A 19,728-nucleotide genomic window follows, 5' to 3' on the forward strand; every position below is an offset into this window, starting at 1 on the left:
CATCGGTTGTGTCTGAACAGTGTGTAGAAATTTTGAGTATAAACCTTTTGTATTCCTTTTAATGGTTTTCTCATTAAGTAATTTGTTTTCACTTTGGGAGAATGTTTGACCTGGGATCTAAGATTGTCTTTAATGTACCAGGTAAAAGACTCTTTCTACGTACAAGCATTTCTTCCGTGAGCGTAATCCAAAGGAGTTTCCTGCAGCTAACTTATCAAAAGAAGTATGCAAGCATCAGCTCAAGAGTTGCCTTCGCCACCGAGAAAACACTGGTTGTTAAATTCCCAATAATATTCCTTACTAAGCCATAATTATGTATCATTTGAATTTCTTCGAACAAAACTTTAGTTTATGTTAATTATGACGATGGTGTAGGCTGAGTTTGAATCACTTTATGGTAGTTTCCAAGCTATATAGTTAAATATGTTCGCCCCTACAGTATAATCGTGTTTTGCCCTAAATGAAGCGGCCATATGTGCCAAGCAGGACTTCTAGGAAACTCTCGGAGTCGTCTAGTGACAATATTCATGCTCAAGAAACCTTTAAAAAATCCCCTTCAATTTCCTCTCCTTCCCGTTTCGATATAAATGAGCATCGCACCGGCGTGTGGTAGGTTATCATAACTGCGTGATGCACGGGAAAGGCCTCAGGCTAGCCGTGGTACATTACTGGCTAAATTTCTCATATACAGAGGATCAGAAGCCAATTGAGGTTTACTGGCCTCAAGGTGTCTAAACAAAAACGCAAAATATTATTATTATTAAAACAAATTACCTCAGCCCAGAGATTTTCAATATGTCCTCAAGCATCATGTCAGGCATCGTAGCAAAATACAGGCTTATGGCATCTTCCTTGTTCTGCTTCACAGTGACGTCAAGAAGGGGGCGTCGGAAATAATGGAGCGCACACGCTTCTCCATCCGGAAGGTGGTTCCCTGCAATGTCCTGGAACCTGGAGTGCTCCCCGAAGAACACAAAGAAACCTTCGACGTCGTTCTTTCCTGCAACTGCCTGGAAAGTGCCACGGCGGACCACGAATCCTTCCGAAGTGTGGTTAACAACGTCGGATCACTCGTCAAACCCGGCGGCTTGTTCCTCCTGGGCGGTATGAGTAGTGTGAAGAGTTTCTTTCCGAAAAATATCGGCGTTAATGCGGAGGACCTCAGCGAGGATCTGATTAAAGGAGCAGTGACTAATGCCGGGTTTCATTTAAAAGTATACCGCACCAAAAACATTGAGATTGCTGGGAACCCAGGTGCATTCTCTTTTATTCTAGCGGCCCGTAAGTCTTAAGTCGGTTTAGGGTGACACGCGTTACTCTGTGCGGCGTAGTTCCGTTCACAGCTGCTACGCACCCCTCCCTACCACAACGCGCGATCAAACAGAAATAAATGTGTAATTATTCCTCGCCAGAAAGCGAAATGGGCTGAAATCGGATCAATCTGGACCTCGTTGATGAGAGCAACAACTCGTAGACACGTCTGCCCTTCTGGAGTGTTAGCAGACACTGGGCTGGTTTGATTTACCTGCACAACCATTCACCCGTGCAAAAAAAAAGTGCAGCCAGTTGACTAAATAACTAAGCAACGTACTTTCGTTTGTGTTTTGAGACAGGCTGCACCTCTAAATTGAATACGGCAGCGCGCGCCGAGTGCAGCTGGTGGAGGAGGCGCATGTAAATCGAAGGCCCACTGGCACATTTGCAGTTTGGGTACGAATATCAAAATTATACCAAGTTAAGAAAAAAAAGAACGTTATGATTATTTTGAAACAAAGATATCGTATAGTAATCAAGTGTCACTTTGTTAATAAGCAAGTTTTTTGTCTCACACTTTCTTTTTCTGCGCACGATTTCACCAAGGGCTTTGCAGTTTTTCAGCACTCCAGTCAACGAAAAAGCACATACATCTTAAGTTTGACTTGAGCATGTTATACTCCAGATAAAACCATTAAATGTTTGTACTGTAATGAGTTTCATGTGTGATTATATTACTTCTTTCAAAAATATATTTAATAAAAAGTAGTTATAATGTTCAATGTGCACTGAGGATGTTTCTGAAATCGCCTAAATATGGCGAAAACTCACTCTGCGAGGTGTAAGCATCCTAGAAATTCATAAATCGTAACGACGCGCGGCCAATTTCCTTATTAAAAAAAGCGAAAGACATATTCACAATTCTTTGTAATGCCAAATTAGAGCGCAGCTCTTGAGAGAAGGAGGGGAGTGTACGGAGGAAAGGGTATGCTCCTCCACTCCCTCCGTACCCTCCCCTCCTCCTCTCCTGCTCCCCTTCCATTTAGCGGGAAATTTTCGCTAAATTTCCCGCTAAATTAAATGGAAATTCTTTCCCGACTCAATTCCTCCGCTTTGTGGCAGATGCTTGAGAGGCCTCGATGTCTCCTTGCGCCTTCTAAATGCAACCAAACATTCCCGGGGAGTCGTCATCGTGGATCGGGGGCTGATTGCACCACACGAATTTTCGAAATCACTTCACAGACTAAGTCATCTCGCAAATTCGGCGGCCCGTTTTTGTGTGATCTCAGGTTGACTTTCCGGCAACGCATGTTTCCCACGAGCAATCTGGATCAACCCGAATTAACGGATTACCTTACAAGACGTCGTTTTCGGTGACGCAGCCTGCAAATCTGCAAAGGATCGCTACAAAATCCGCTCCCGCCGAAATCGGTGGATTCAACAGGAGGCCGACCGGGGCGCGCACGTGACTTGTTGTCTCCCTAACGGGAAGGGTTGCACCAGGAAAGATAAAACTTCGAGACAGCTAGCGCCCAAGGGCGCGGCTGATGCTGGCTGATTGCAAAGGAATATACGTATTAAGTATAAGTTCGACTGGCCATGTGAAGAGTTTATTAAAATAAGGCCAAGTATATCTATCACCATGCGAATTTCCCATTGCAGGCGATTGGTATAAAATTGATATCCGACCGCCCGAAAGCTTTTCGTAAAATGTCTTCACAAAAGATATATTAAAAAAAAACTGCATTTCCGTGTGTGCTTAAGGGCACCACGCTGCCGCAAATGTGATGAGCAAGGTTGTCCTAATAAATAAGTTGTCACAAATGTCAGCATTGTTAAGCTTGTCGAAGCTTGTTATTTTAGGCAACATGAATCAAAGTATTTCTAATACAAGTGACACTAATCTAATGAACTAAGAAATGTAAACGCGATGTGAAGGGAAATATTTTGCCCAGCCAGAGACGACAATCTAGTGGTTCTCCTAAGGGTAAAGCAGGTTTTAAACGGGAATTCTTGGATGCGCAGGCAGTACCGCGAGATTAAAAAGGAATCTGAGGCTGCTAACTCCTGTGCCTGTGCTAAAGGTGGAAATTTTAGTTCCATCTACGAAAACAAAATGTACTCTAGAACGTGGGAACAAAGCTATAAACACTCGGTCAGTGACGCTTCAGCGTGGTAAATGACAGAAGAGGGCAACCTATAGCTATCATTCAGGCGGCTGTGAGTACCTGTCAATACATTTTCCCTCGGAAAAAAAGTTCAGTGATAAATCTTGTCATTTGATGTTTAGGGAGCGAGAGTTTAGTCTGCCAGTTTTTGGCAACATGGTTACACGCCGTAGATGAGAAATTTTGCCAGTGTAGTACGACTACTCGGTTGGGGCATTTAACGTGCATCACACTGTTGTAATTTACAACCACAAGTTTTTCTTGTGAAGAGATCACAACATTGAAGAAGAGCGCCACTGATTTGAGAAAAAGGGTAGAACTGCCGCCAATTTCTAAGCCTGCAAAGATTTGTATTGTTTGCTGATGTAATTTAGGCTTCGAGAAGCTGAGACAGAGCCTCCATTCTTCTCTAATGGAAAAGGAGATCATCCTCCAGTAGTGACGAAAGGATATCAGACGCCCAGGAAACACTAAACAGAGATCAGCACGATATATGTCGAACGTCAAACTTGAGTGAGCGCCGGCACTAAAACTGTTGAAGTATTCACCGACAAAAGTGTATGTAAGCAAGCCTGGCAGTCATGTGCGAGTTGAGTTCCGGGCTCAGGAACAAAGAGTAACAGTCGCTTATGCAGAAGATGACATTCTTTGCTGCAGGCTGCCTGAGTGTCTTCCGTAGATTAAAAAAAAGAACATACACAAAACGAGGAGACGAACGCAAACAAATTTGAAGCGTGATTTTGCCAACTCATCTCCTGGGCCGAACTGAGACCAATGGGGAAATTGTTATCAACAATGGTGTAAGCGCCACGCCACAACCAAAGCTCTGAATGTGACGGTATAACCGCAACATGGAAGACTTATTTTCAGCGGTGGCTTTCTTCCATTAGCATTTCCTTCTTAGCTCATTTCCGGCAAACTCTATAGTGCGACAATGCTACAATGAAGGAAGAGGACCTGCTTGGCATTGTTGCAACGGTCAGTGATCTGTACTTGCAACACACACAAAGTTAATGTCATCGGTGAGGGCACCGGCCACTGTGTGCCGAGGTTTCCACAGTAAGAATGTGAGCTGAATATCACGGGAGTTATTGTGCCCCAAGTGAAGCACGAGGTCACCTTAAAGTACACTACATTCAGACCAATCATGTTGAGAGACTCTTTAAGGAATCGATGAAAAATTGTGCACTCGACTAATTGTGTGGCTTTGTAGAACACGTGAACCAGTTTGAAACAAATTTTGAAGATAAACAGCGACTCTGAACATCGAATTGGCAATGCCAAGACGTTCTTGAACCCTTTTAATAAAATGCTCATTTTTTTCATGCACAATTGATCTAGCCTGATTATATACAGCTAATAGCAGATGTTTTAATGCCTCTTATCCAAACTTTTATACTTGGTCTCATCCCACGATGGACTAAAGGCCAAAGCCGCGGGCCGCCACATCCCCACCATTCCTGGACAAGGGCTCCTTGCGCCCTCTTTTGGCTATTCTCAGAAAAACGCAGTACAATGATAATTTCAGCCAAACTGCTGCAGAAATCCTTAAGTTTTCCGGGATATCTATAGAGGGCACTAATACACTCTTATTTAATACCTCTTAAACCTCGAAATTGTATTCTTTTTATTCCTGTGCCCGATATAATATTGTTTCATCGAGTTCTAAGGGCCACTTTGACAAAATTTTAAATTTCTTTTCACTAAAGTGAAGAATCGTAAAGTTCCCGAGCAATATAAAAGCTGCCGACTCATAGCACACACCGCAGTTAAAATTTCAATATTTTAATTAATCCTTTTTATTCCTCGAGACTTTCAAACTCGGCCCGCTTTTTACCCCTGTAAAGTTAGTACTCCGCCGTGCCCCAAGAAGCTTGCGGCCAGGGTACCTTTAAATAGGCTTATCAAAAGAAAAGATTTGTACGATGCGTTTTCGACAGCATATTGACTAAGAATGGGGCGGTTATAATATGACTATATAATAATTAGGTGTTTACAACCAAAATTTGTGCCCTGGATTTCAAATATAAGCAATTCTTATGTAGGGTCAGAAACACTTGCATTGTATATATTTTCCTTTGAATTTGCCTGTATACATAATGTTTTAGCTCGGCTACAGATGCAAACTGAACAAAATTCTTTCAGGCGTGTATAGCTAGAAATAACTAGAACGGCGCGCCGCTGGCCATTCGGTTGTGTGTATTTTTATATATCTTATTTTATCTATACAAATATACGCGTATAAATAAAGAACACAACAACGACGACGTTGAGAGGACGAAACACCGGGCGACGGCGGTGCCTCAATCTGAGCCCAGGGGCCCTATGTTGACCTTTTTGGACTCCCACGGCGACTCAGGAGAAGGAAGTGGCGTCAACAACGCAGCAAACGCAGATTGGATGTTGATTGGTGAGTGTCGCTGATGACGAATTTCCTCAGAAGAGAACAAAGCTCACTTTTTTTTTGTTTTCTTCTGCGGAAATTTGTCATCAGCGACTCTCACCAATCAACATCCAATCTGCGTTTGCTGTTTTGTTACGGTCACTTCCTTCTCCCTATAGTCGCCGTGGGAGTACAAAAAGCGCAACATAGGGCCCCTGGTTCCTGGGAAGCGGCAGCTTCTACTTAATAATATAATATAATAATAAGCTTTATTTTCATTTCCCGTTACAGGTAATGATGGGGCCGAGAATAAAAGCCGCGATAGACGGCTTGACAAGCTCTCGGCCCTAGTCACATTCAGCAGCACTCAGAGGGAACAAAATAAAATACAAAGGCATTCAATCAAAGAACAAGCACATTTAACGGATATCAATTACCTTGTTAATCTTCATAGCATATCAATGTAGAAAATCTACGTTTACATAATAAATACAAATACATGGACATGAGAAGGCATTATTAACAACTTACCGAGAACATAGAGATACAACATCGAAGATATACAAAACCAAATATCAGTAGACTACTTCAAAGCTATACATGACAGTACGTAATTCATTTAAACTCAATTTATCTATATCAATATTGTGTAAAATTAGTGAATTGAGAAGTCTTGGGACTCGGTAGGCTAACATTTCTTTGCCAACATTCAATCGACACGTTGGTATTTGACTGGGCTACCTCCTTGGAGCCTGCTGGGTCGGCCCCAGTGGACGCAGCTGCAGTGACCAACAGCGCCATCATGTTCCTGGGGCTCCTTCATGCACCGATCGAACGGCGTGCCAGATCCCCATGGCTCGCTGCTGACCCGCGCAACCCACCTCCACAAAATCTGAACTTCTGCGAATCGGACTGCCATCCTCCCCAATACCAACAATCCATGTCGTCGTCATCGTGCATGTATATACTCATCATATTATCATGTTCACTAGACGCTGCTCCGCGGGCCTCCATGGTACGGGCTGCTTGCTGCCTTTCCGCGGCTTTCCAGAGTCAAATAAGTACAGACTAAAAACTAAGAACCAAAGACAAATGCTTTGCTGACCAACAGCCGGCAGCGCCTTAAAAGAGAGAACAATAGTGTATTCTCGTTTGGAGGATACAAATTCCAAAACTCCCCAAGGAAAAATACACCAGGCAATCGTGGTGTGGCATCAGAGAACCCTGTTGTGACACCAGAATATATGGTGTGCCCACCAGCAATGATGGTGTATCGAGCGCACCAGCCTTTGCGCCCACCAGAAATGCTGGTGTACCCGCACACCAGCCTGATGAATACACCAAGAGAGTCTGGTGTCACACGACAACGGCTCATGTGTCCACCAGGCAGCCTGGTTTCCACACCACGCAGTTTGATGTGACACCAGAGTTGTGTTCTTGCTGACTCCCCCCCCCCCCCCCAGTCCGTGAGCGTGTTTTCTACTAGTATGTGTGCCGCCCCGTCCCCAGACGTGGTGCCTTGTTTCCTCCCGTCGTGGTGGTCGCCGAAGACCCCGCGGCGGGCTCCTTTGTGCTCAAGAAGTGTCCCCCTCGTCCCCAGCACATTCCCGGGCGGCCTTGAGCAGCTTGGGGCGCCCGCCGGCTCGCCTCTTCGATGGTTTCTCTTCCCCTTTCCGCCGGTATTCTTGTTTAAGTTTGAGTAAATAAAAGAGTCTTCTTTGTGAGTCGAAGCCGAAAAAATGTGTGTTGCTGCGCTTTCCTGACCTCGGACGAGCTTGGTTTGGTAGCAAAACAACAAATAAAGCTAGTAATTATTGCAATTTTTAGTGCCGAAAACCGGAAATTAACGGCCAGATCATGCCTACTACGAGCGAGGAGGGCGTCGACCGCCTGAATCGAAAGAGGGTTACCCTGCGAGCCGCCACAACAAAGATCATCAACGAGATTGGCGTCCTGCTGGCAGCGGATCCAACCGACATCGGTAAGCCCGAAGGAACATTATATATTCTTCTTCTTAAAGGGGCGGCGCAACGATATTCAATTGGAATGTTTTTCAGTTTACACGAGCTTCCTGGCACTAGTGGGACACAAGGATACTCGCACGCAACGCCACTGACCAAGAAACTCCTTTGTTGCGCTGCAATTTCGAGGACAAAACCGAGCGTTTTCATTCAATCTCTCCTTCGAAAAACCTGATGACGTAGCTCGGCGGTAGCAATACCGCCCAGTGACGATATTTGAACGCGGCTCATAGATTGGACCTGAGCATTGCGTGGGCACTCGATTTGGGCTCGTGAATCTATAGCTCGTGAAGCATTCGGGTGGTGTCCTGTGTCCAATCGTTGCAATGACGATAACAGCCGAACCATAACAATGTCTGGAACGCAGCGCGTGTCCTGTGCCTTGCCAACCCTAGAGCCACTCGATATGGCAGCGTAGCTGCCAGAGTAGCGCCACGCTTTTCGCTGTGCCGCCTCTCACCGTGATTGGTCACACGCGGTACCATAGCAACGAGCTGAGCTGGCTCGGTTTCCTTAGCAACCGAGTGACTACTCGTCACGTGACCTCGCAAGAGCCTTGATGTCATCGGTAAGATGGCAGCGCCCAGAGCTGGTGGATACGAGTTTGTTCGGTGCGCGGTAGTCGTAATGTGCCGCAGCTTGCCGACGATTTCGGACTTCTTCATGCTCTCTGACGCAGGTATAACGTGAAGATCTGAAAGAATGTGACTTTATACCTTTTCTGTGCAAGATCGCTCTGGATATTAGCTCCAGTGCGACAGCATCAGTCATATCGCCGTAGCGGTGCTCGTATTCCTGGATGTGTTCGAGGATCGATAAGACATTTTGCATGCAATTTTCGCATACTCCTAGCCTTGTTTGAACGTTGGAATGTCTGAGAATCAATGCGAATTGTATGCGTCCCATGTTGGACCTTGGGGAAGTTGCTTCAGCCCCAGGTAACCGCGAAATCACAAACTTTTAGCGAGGAAGCTCCTGCGATCTTTACGTCTTGTACTAATCAACGATATTACGATATAGCTTATAGGATAACATTTTCGCATTTTCTAGCTTCCTTTGAATGTTGGAATTTCTTAGAATCGTAACGAAAGGTATACGTCATGTGTAGGGCCTAGGGGAAGTTGTTTCAGCCCTGGGTCACCGAATAATCACAGCACCTTTAAGCGAGGAAGCGCCTGCGACCTTCAGCCTCTTGTACTAATCGTCGATTTTACGAATTGACAGTTCTGAAGACTTTGATAAACGTACTTTCGTTGCAATAGCTTACATTTGATCGCACTGTTTTTTTTTTGTTTTTTTTTTCAAGTGACAAGCAGGCGTTTGCTCAAATGACGTATATGAAATGACCTGCTCTATAAGAATGCATCAACACACACTATTAATTTTATATGCTCAGAGGTGTGTTCGTCTTTGTAATTAACAAGTTGCAGACAAATATTTTTCACGAGTGTAATATTTATTTTTTGTAGCTGGGCCCGTTTTGTACTTATCAATGCCCGTGTGCCATGATGCTATCATCATGTGTGTATGGTTCTAAATATCCTCTTTACAATGCCTACAGAAGCCAAAATGACGCCAGCCTACCGCAGCTCACGCATTTGACACGAAAACTGTGTGCACATGAGTGCACTTGCGAATGACAAGTTCTATGGTCTGCTTAAAAAGCACGGTGGAAGCTTGGGGCCATCCCACCGGTGCCCTAGCATGTCACGACCGCGTGATTCCTCTGTTCTCTTGTGAGTTGAGGATTAAAGCTAAGGAAGAAGTTAAAGAATCATTTCATGGCCCCTTTGACACGGGTATACGTGCTACACCAGATAAAAATATTGACATTTTGCATGCCGTAAACTTCCGAACGACCACTTGGCCTGTCGGCAAGAACACCTCCTATCCGGCGTCGGTCTCTTTTGATGGCGCTAACAATCCTTTGGAGACAACCATGCTGTCCTTCTTGGTTTAACCCCGTCGACTGTTCATCGCCCCGAAACGAGGGTGATACCGTCGTCGACGTCGGTCCCCGCCAGTCGGTGAGATAATCTCATCTTGAATGAATGATTGGGTCTTGAAGAAGTATGGTGTTAAGCATACATTCTCTTACTATGGGGCAGTCGAGCAGCAGTCATGACCCAAGGCAATCGTCCTGTCGTGAGGGGCGTAATCGGATTGTGTTCCATAGGAGCCAAGTCCGAAAGTGCAAGGACCACGAAGCCGCCGCCATCCATTCGCCTTGTCCGTGCACGCTGCAAATCGTCTCATTTCACAGAAGAAACAGACACCGCTCCTCCAGAGGCCCGTGCCGTACCGCCATGCAAAGCGCCTTTTAGGTCTTTTACCACTTTTCAATTAACGGATGGAGATATCAACTTGATAAAGCTTGCCGCCCGGCGTCGCTAGCAGTACGGTTACCATAGAAACCTCCCAGGCCCAAAATGGAGATCACTATAGGCGCTTCTGACGTCGTGTATCTAGATAATTTTGCGTCGTGTCGCTACTCTGGCAGCTACGCTGCCATATAGAGTGGCTCTAGCCAACCACAGCGCATGGCTATGATCAACATTGGCGGCATATAATCGGCTCCAGATCACGTGGCCGCTTGTTCTGGCTGAGAGTTGAGGGGGTGAACTCTGCTCGTTTTTCTTTATTTTTTTTCTGCGACTTCGATTGCGTGTGATGAAAAACGAACGGGTATTTCACATGTCATTAACGTCAGGGATCCGTTATAAGCGTTATTTGCGCAAAATACAAAAATCGTTGCATCGCTCCTTTAAGGAGGCTTCCCTGAAAGAGCTGGACAAGATAATTGAGCCACCTGTTGAATATGATGTCTTAGAAGAGATTTCTGGCGCGGATGGGTACGCGGAACGGATCAGCATAACTAAGACACGAGTCAACCGCAAGCTGAAAGGCCAAGAATTTCGGAACGACAGGGCGTCCGGTCCTTCGACGCAGGGCAGTGGCTTTGGACAAACTCCAGTTGATCACGGACGACTCCCTTCAACAGTAAAGCTTCCGAAGCTTTACTGTTGCGCTTTTTTGCTTTTTTGAATAAAGTAATTATGACAGCAGCGTTGTTGTCGAACTTATCATTGTACCTATTTTGTGAGTAAAGCAACACCCAGTCAACAGCTGCTCTGGTATCACAAAACAACAAAACCTGGTGTCCCACCAGAACACCAGATGGCTGGTGTCACAGCAGAACACCAGATTGCTCGTGTCATACCAACACACCAGATTTCTGTTGTCCCACCAGAACACCAGATTGCTGGTGTGAAAATGTCCCAAATTACATCTGCGAAAAAGTCTGGTGTAACATCAAGTTACACCAGCCCTCGACCTGGTGTATTTTAGGGGCGAAGCTCCTTAGGGGCTATCCATGTCCGTATGTCCGTCCGATATCCGGCGTCAAGTGCTCGTGTTCGCGAGCACGTGAGCACGTGCTCGTGTAGGGCAAAAAAAAAAGAACGCATCTCCACGTGGTGAATGCTGTTGATTGGGGCGAAGCTTTGGTGGGGCTTGTCTGCGTAGACGGTGAGCCGTAGCATGACGAGCCTTTCGTTACTTGTCATCTATGTCAGAAAGAGAATGTGTGGTATGGAACGTGGTTACATACGCATTTGAGCATTTGACCGCAGCGTGACGTGGATGAAAACGAACGAAAGGCTCGGCATGCTGCGGCTCAGCTTCTACGCAGACAAGCACCACCAGAGCTTCGCCCCAATCAACATCAATCACCACGTGGAGATGCGGTTTTTTTTTTTTTCACTAGGGCTGCACTGTACTATACTCCATTTCACCTGCGGTACATCATAAGGTGAAACAAAGTATGGTGGCGCACATCACTGAAATAACATACGCAATACAGAAAATAACAGATTGTCTCTTGAACGCAAAACGGCAAAATACACATCATTGGGAAGATTTTTTGTTTATAAAAGCCAAATTCAGAAACCTAAGCTAAACTAATGTTTGCTGAAATTCGGGGTATATCGTGTGTATCGTTTCAAAAAAGTGTCAAACGAAAACACTATGTAACACATTTGGCGTTGTTTGACACCTTGAGACACTAGGTTGCACTGGCGCACCGACCGCCGGCGTAGCATAGCGCGTAGTCGTGAAATGTCTGCGACTGATGATGATGATAGCTTATTTGCCCCCCCCGCCCCCCCCCCCCCCCCCAAAAAAAAAAGGAAGACTAGGCGCGGGCCTTCCCTCCGTCAGGGCTGGACTCGGCGCTGTAGGCGTTCTGTCTAATTCAAATGAGCGAAGTGGAATGTATTCTCCCTATGGCTCTATTTCACCTTATGATGTACCGCAGGAATGGCTACAAGCGCGAGGTCCTTGCTCTGGGGCACATCTCGGCGGCACAAGTTCTCGTGCATTAAGGGTTGCTGCCAACACTATGAGCTCGCGCTTCTAGCCTTCGCTGCGGTACAACGTAAGATGAAACGGAGTATGGTAAAGTATTTGGCCAGACGCAAACAGTGAAAAGGGTGGGAGGCCGGAGAGATCCACAGGAGAGGATGTTCAGATAGCGGTCGCGCGCTCCGAATTCTCCGTTTATTTTGCTCTAGGGTGCCTACACATCTCTCTGTCTGAGGGTGAAGACATCCATTGTTGGCCCTGAATGTGCCAGCGCGTGACGCTCTCGCGTTCTCGGTGCGTGACTTGGGCGGTAAAATGGCGTCTATACATTAACCAAAGCTACGCGCTCGAGCTGAGTGATACCAGATTGCGCGCGCTTCAAAATTCATAAAAAAACGATGGGGCGGAAGAATGACTGAGATGGTCACCACTCAAGCAAAAGCGAGCTTGTGTATGAAGGCACTCTATCTTGCCACGTGTCCTGAGAATCGGGAACTAAAACAGCGTGCGTCAGAAAACTGGCCATGAGGTCCAGTCATCTTACACGCTAAAATATGACACGCTTAGTATTGATTAGGTTTGGACGAATAATGCTCCGAATACAAAAGCGCTGCGTCATTTTTATAGCTTCGACATCGCAAAGAGCCTGTACGTCGTGGCTTTCTTTGCAATGTAAAATTGTTGAGTCACTCAGAGATATTCGATCCGATGCATTGTCCGCCCAGTCCCATCAGTGATCCGAGATACGGGCACCGATACGTGCATCGAAGCGAAATACCGCGCAATTTCTATGTGGATTATGACTGGATCTGGCGGTCCGTGGCTTCTGCCTTTAGCCCATCGTAGGGTATGATGGCGTATAATGTAGAAGCTTCTTGTATCAGCATATGCTAATATATAATAGTTAAGTGAGAAGAAAACTATGTTCATGGTGCTGACCAATGTAATTGTGAATTTTTTTTCGCGGGACATATAGACCGTCGCCACTGGAAAGGAGTGACAGGAGTCTAAAAAAATACGAATAAGCATCATGCGATAGTGCATAATAAAAACAAGAACAAGTTCTAAATATTACATTTACAAAAAGCTTGCCCATGCGGGCCAAACGCCCAGATAGACACCAAGTACACTACTTCTCATTAATTCACCCAATAGGAATTCAATACGAACCCTCATACCCAATTTCCGCAACAACAGTGCCAATATTTTAGTCTGGAAATAGGCATTATTAAAACCACGTTCGTTAAAGGGTAACTCCGCTTCAAATGCAGTTTTTAATTGTCGTCTAGAACGGCCGGACGTCAAATACCATAACGCAATACCGCCAATAAGTGCAATGAATTAGCCAACAAAATCTCCGGTGCTCCGCGCAAAGGACGCTATACTTCCGTTTTGGTTTCGTCTATACTTTATTTCACCTTACGATGCACCGCATGAAAGGCTACAAGCGCGAGCTCCTTGCTCTGGGGCAGATCTCGGCGGCACAAGCTCTCGTGCATTAAGGGCAGCTGCCAACGCTATCAGCTCGCGCTCCTAGCCTTCGCTGCGGAGCAACATAAGGTGAAACGGATTGTAGAGTTAGGACAGCAGATTTTCTCTTAGTATCTTTTTTCCCAGGCAATAAACCCGCGCCTGTGCGTGTATGCAAGTGTGTATATACAGAGAGACTTATATATGCTTGAAACTTATTCGCTGTAAGGAGCTCGCTAAAGGCTCTTCTGTTTTTCTCACTATGGGTTGTGCATCTGCTACTTAGGCGCTTCTGTTTTAATTTGCATAGTGCCTGGAAGCTCGGAATTGCACATGCTTGCACCAGGAGAAGAAATCAAAGTCTCGTCACTCTGGATTGTAAAAAAATTCCGCTAGGCGGCGACACCCAGACATCTCGCTGCGAATATAGGAGTCTCTGGTATATAGTGTCACGTGTGCATGTATATTATTTCCTTCTTAAATTTTTTATTTCTTTTTATTTTAGTACTTTGGGTGGCGGACTGGCAGGCGCACTTGCGTAAAGAGTTTAACCTTTCTGCCTAAAGCCCGTCGATGTGATTGCATTTTTCTTGCCCTTGGAAGCAAATGGTGGAGCAGCACTGAAATGAGTGGCCCCTGGACGCGAATGACGGCGAAGCAGGTGTACTGAAAGCTCGCGGTGCAGAACCCAAGGATCCTGAGTTCAATCCCCACCTTTGTTCGTTTTATCTGGATGAAAATTGTACCGGCCTGCGGTCGTGTATCATTACTCCGTGGTGCACGTTAAAGACCCCAGTCTAGCGGTACTACTGCACTGGCTAACTTGCTCATCCACACCTGAGAAAGAAGTCACCAGTAGAGGAAGACCAAGTTCAGGAATAGCCTCCTGTATACTGACAAAGCCTGGCAGATCACCACGAGACACGGCCGCCGAAAGTGAAAATATAGAGCGGCAAACAAAGGATGCGAGGAGAGTCAGGTAACGGGCGCCCGCTGTGGCGAGACGACTTATCCCGAGCGTTGGAATGTTCGCTCGTGCTCCTCGCGTTGCTCGCGCTACCGCTTCTTTTCTCCTCGTTTTTGGAAACCACGTTTCGTATCCTCACCACTGAAAAAAGCTGTGCGTTGAATTCCAGCTTTTCCGAGAAATTCTCTCCGCTAAAAGATCCTCGCGCTTCATATCTGCGACCGGGCACTCTATGGCTCCGTCGGAGAACTGCCAGGCTTTGTGACTATAGAGGAGGCCATGGTTCATGCTCTATAAACATACTCTCACTAAAAAACAAAAACGGTGGTCAAGTAGTCGTGGCACGTGTCTTGCGCGTTTAACAGAGGTTGGCGGTACCTGTAAAAAACGCCTTCATCAAGGGGCTTTATTTCTGACAATGTTATAAGATTAGCTAAGTTAGGGACGGCCTCCATTCGCAAGTAATACACCCCCTCCCCCCCCCCCCCCCCCCCCGCCTCCAACATCGGTTTAGGTCAGTCCCGGAACCAGCGATTTTACGCCGCCTCCCCGCTCTAGGTGAGTCTGCGAGAACCCAAGTCCCGACTGATGAGTTGCTTCTTAAGGACGGCTACGAACGGCATGTACAACAGAGGAGATAGCGGGCATCCCTGGCCTAATCCTTTTCGTCACCAACACATCTTCAGAGTTAGCCTCACCTATAGCTGTGCCCTAATCATCTTCCCATGGTATACACGGTACATGAGTGTGGTCTAATCTGAGCACAGGTTTAGCTGTTTTAGTTTGAAAATGACCCGGGCATGAGGGACGCTGTCATGCGCCTTTGCATTGCCTGGAAAGCGATATATGAGGCTCCTCTTTTCTTTTCTGGCCACGTCGATATATTAATTGTGTGAGAATAAAGAGTGTATCTTCCAATCGACGTCCCCGTCGAAATCCTCCTTGAAGTTCCGTAAGTAGCCCCTCATCCTCCACCCTTGTGGTCATACGCTATTTCATGATGTGGGCGAAATTCCTACATATTGTGCTACTCACGGTTGGAAATCTATAGTTCCTGAGGTACTGAGAGTCGCTGCCTAATTTCGGAACCAGAACGACTTTTCCGGACTTCCAGTCACGAGGAATGTCTTCCATTCCAGAGACAATACCATAGAATATTTCTGCAAGTTGATCTCTAAAACCTTTCCCCGGGGATTTCAGAACGGTTACTGGAATCTCGTCTGAATCCCGGGCGGTATTGCTCTAGATGTCAGACAGCGGGCGTATCAGTGACACTCTGACGATCGTCACACTGCTATTATCGTCCGGTGTAGAGCCTGCTGTCTGCTGGGGGCGGATGTCTTGAAGTGGTACTGCTCCGGGAAACGATAACATCTCTATCAGGTGATATGTAAGATTTTGTCCTGGTACCTTCGCTGACTCTGTCGAGGCAGCTGGACAGAGTTAGCGCCCTCTCTGAAAAGCTTTTGTTGTATTCTTTGAATTAAAAGAGATGGCTTTTACCGGTCTCACGGCGACAGATACAGCCTATGATGTAATAAACACGAGCGAACGGCGCGCGCTTAGGACTGGCCGAAAAAAAGGAGAGCAGATGCTCGCTGACCCTTGACTTGGCTGGACTGCTTCTCTACGCCTCCGGGCGTCTGCTTCGGTCACCGGACGGTAACCACCTTTTCTTATTATGTTGTCTTGCTCCACTTTTCAACATAAAATATTACATCTTTATTAAAGGATACTAGTGGTTTGACGCGCTGACCCCAGATGACGTTTAAAACTACAGGAGGCTAAAGCCCCTTCATGTTCTAAAAGTAGCGCAAGGTGCGCCGATGCACGAGGCATGTGCAACGTGCAACCCTTGGGAAGATCATGGCGGCACAGCGCAGTACAGAGCTAGATTACAGAGGCCATGGGGGGGATCGGTGGCCGAGTGGTCTAGCGCACACCAGCTCGGAGCACGTGGAGCGAAAGCTCGCGCTGCAGAACCCAGGGATCCTGGGTTCGAGCCCCACCCCTGCCCGTTTCGATCTGGATGAGCATCGTACCGGCGTGCGGTCGTGTATCACTACTGCGTGGTGCACGTTAAAGACCCCAGGCTAGCGGCTGTACCGCACTGGCTGAATTGCTCATCTACAGCTGGGAGACTCGTTGCCCCTGTGAGGCAGACCAAGTTCTAGGCTGTATAAACACACACACAACCCAATTATACAGAGGCCATGTTCTTCCCAGAAGTGGCGCGCGGCGCGTGTCTCGGGCATTTCCACAACAATGAATGGCGCCACTTTTCCTAGGATAGAGGGGCTTTACGGGAGGCAGGCGAACTAAAGTGAGGAGAAGAAGATGATGGTTCGCTGAGAACTCGTGCCCTCCCTGCTCACCGCTCAACTTCGTTCGAAATGCTAGATCCGAACAACATTTCGGATTCCGTGCCCTCAACGGAAGACATGGATACCACCCAGGCTGACCTCACCCCCATGGACGCTACCGCGGCTACCCCGGCTCTGCCCAGTAAGCAGCCCGAAATCACCACTCTAAACTTCAGTGGCCCGCCGAGCTTTAAGGTGGGCATCATCGAGTCTGGAGACGGTTCTTTCCCTCCACGGAACAATTAAGCAGAACCACGCTGCTCGTGCGTAACGCTCTGGCAGGTCTACCTCAAGATCTACAAATACAAGCATTCAAATCCGCCATTGGAGATCGATTTGACATTCACCTCTATCTACAACCGAACAATCGTTTTGCAAACCTACAGGAAATGCGCCGTTCGTCCAGACGACGGTGCTTGAAAGCTCTATGGAGGCATACTCCACAGCCAAGTCGACACGAGATGACGCCCCGCCGGTGCCACTCGACCCAGACACAAACAACGAATACTGGCAAATGGTCATGTTCGAAAAGAAAAGCAGGCGAAAGGAATCTTCCCTTCTCCCTGTCTTCCTGAACACCGAGGGCAACTTGTGGCGAGAGGAAAGCAACGCAAGCGTTGCGAGTCTTGAGTACAAAATATGTCTCACGTGCTCCCAAACATCTATCAAACCAATCTTACATCTGCTTCAAATGCATTACTCTTTGAACTCCAAGGCATTCAGACTACACCTGATTGAGAAGAGTAGCACCGAAAAAATAGTTAGTGCAGGCGAGCTAGTGTAAGTTGAACATGATTGTAAACCTAAGACTGGGACAGAAAAGTTATGAAAATTAAAAAAGCGCAAAAGACAAGGACAAGAGGGAGACAACACAGGACAAGCGCTTACTCGCAACTGACGTTTTAATTCGGAAGATGAGGAAGATGAAGAACCCTAACGTTAAATGTTAGAAATATTTATGAGAAAGGAGTGAAAGGATCTGAAAAGACTGAAAATTGAAAAAGAAAACGAAAAAAGAAAAAAAGAAAATTAGTAAAAACAATAAGAAATGGTGGGCATGATTAAAGTAACAGTGAAGAAATGACAGTGAATATATTAAGAAAAAAAGAAAGAGGAAGGTAAAGCAAATTAAGAATATCTAAGGAAAATATTTCATGTACTCTAATTCTTTTGATGTCAAAGTCACCGAAGGAGCACTGATGCAGTCGTCTCCTTTGGTCGCAATCACTTCAGCCTCAAGGATTTCTTGAGTTCGCTTATCTGGACACCTCTTGAGGATCCTTGTGCTGGGCAGTAGAAGGGCGCATCTACAGTCCCTCACATGTAGAGCAAGATGCCCCGACGGAGAGGATTTTAAAGATAGCGCATGTTCTCTGAGCCTTACGTTGATGCATCTTCCCGACTGTCCCACATATACCTTCCCACAGGTGAACGGGATCAAATACACTAGCCCGCTGCAACAGTTGACGTATTTGTTGCCGTGCCTAACACTGCATTTGTCAGGCTTTGTGCGTGGGGTGTTGGTTTTGGGGCAGAGCTTTTTAAGCTTGTCGGGGGCTGAAAACACAACTGGCACTTCGTATTTAGAGGCAATTTTCTTGAAGTTGTGAGAGATGCGGTGTATATAAGGGACGACCGCAGGTCGACTTCTTCTTTCTCCACTTCTCTTGCTTGTTCTGTTTGGTTTTATCATGCATTCAACAACGTCAGACAGGATGGAGGTGGGGTAGCCTGACGCCTTGAGCCTTGATACTTGCGCGTCAAAGCTCTCCTTTGCTGAATGAATGCCAGACTTTTTCAGGGCAGCGCTCAAACAACTAGACACAATGCTCCTTTTGACTAGTTTTGAGTGTGCAGATTCATATTGGAGTATTCGTTTCTTGGATCTAGGTGTATACATCCAACAGACGTGGTCATTTTGAAAGGTGAGTCGCGTATCCAGAAACTGGAGGTTGCTGTTAGTCAGAGTCTCGTGGGTGAAATTCAATCCTTGGGCCTGACCTAGGAATATGTTCTTGATGATGGTGATGTCGTCTGCGTCAGGGATTTTTGTCATGAGCACAAGATAGTCGTCAACGTATCTGAATATGCGTGCGACTGGATAGGACGTCAAACCCTGGAATATGCCCCTGTCACACTTTGAAAGAAAAATGTCACACAAAATGGGAGCTACGCATGACCCGATGACCGCTCCCAAATCGTATCCATAGGAAATTTCAAAAGTGCTCGGCTGATGCTAAAAGCCGGTGTGCCCCAGGGATCGGTTTTGTCTCCATTGTTATTTAATCTTTTTGTTAATGATATCTCAACAAGGCTCACTAGTTGCAAAATATTTCAGTATGCGGATGATACTTTACTTGTCTCTAGTCACATTAATTACCGCCAAGCTGTGCAGTTATTGCAACATGATTCTGCACGTCTAATGGACTGGTTTTATGACAATTATATTACTATTAACACATCCAAAACCAGACTTGTTTGCTTCAGGAATCCGCTGAAGAGTGTAGAATTGGACTCATCATTTATGTTACACAGATCCAGCTGCCTTGATTGTACATGTAGCTCCCTGAAATATGTTGACACTGTTAAGTACTTAGGCATATTCTTTGATTCAGATTTGTCGTGGTCAACGCATTTAACCCATGTTTCTGGCAAGCTTCGCAGTGTGTGCTGCTTACTTTACAATAATAGGGTGTTTATGCCATTTGCCGTTAGAAAATCAATTGCTACTGCTCTTGCT

At 46.2% G+C, this 19,728-nt stretch overlaps 1 protein-coding gene across 1 annotated transcript in view; it reads left to right on the forward strand.

Annotated features, from left to right (window-relative positions):
- The window catches only part of LOC115318487 (4-coumarate--CoA ligase-like 6), a 63,187-nt gene extending 45,779 nt beyond the window's left edge, over positions 1 to 17,408 (forward strand). The window contains 5 exon segments of the mRNA XM_040218898.2: positions 869 to 975; positions 978 to 1,029; positions 1,031 to 1,281; positions 17,026 to 17,183; positions 17,271 to 17,408. Of these exon segments, the coding sequence (XP_040074832.2) occupies positions 869 to 975; positions 978 to 1,029; positions 1,031 to 1,281; positions 17,026 to 17,183; positions 17,271 to 17,408 (706 nt within the window).
- Positions 17,409 to 19,728: the final 2,320 nt, after the last annotated feature.

Source organism: Ixodes scapularis, unplaced genomic scaffold (assembly GCF_016920785.2).
Source record: "Ixodes scapularis isolate PalLabHiFi unplaced genomic scaffold, ASM1692078v2 PGA_scaffold2__306_contigs__length_199485367, whole genome shotgun sequence".
NCBI lineage: Eukaryota > Metazoa > Arthropoda > Arachnida > Ixodida > Ixodidae > Ixodes > Ixodes scapularis.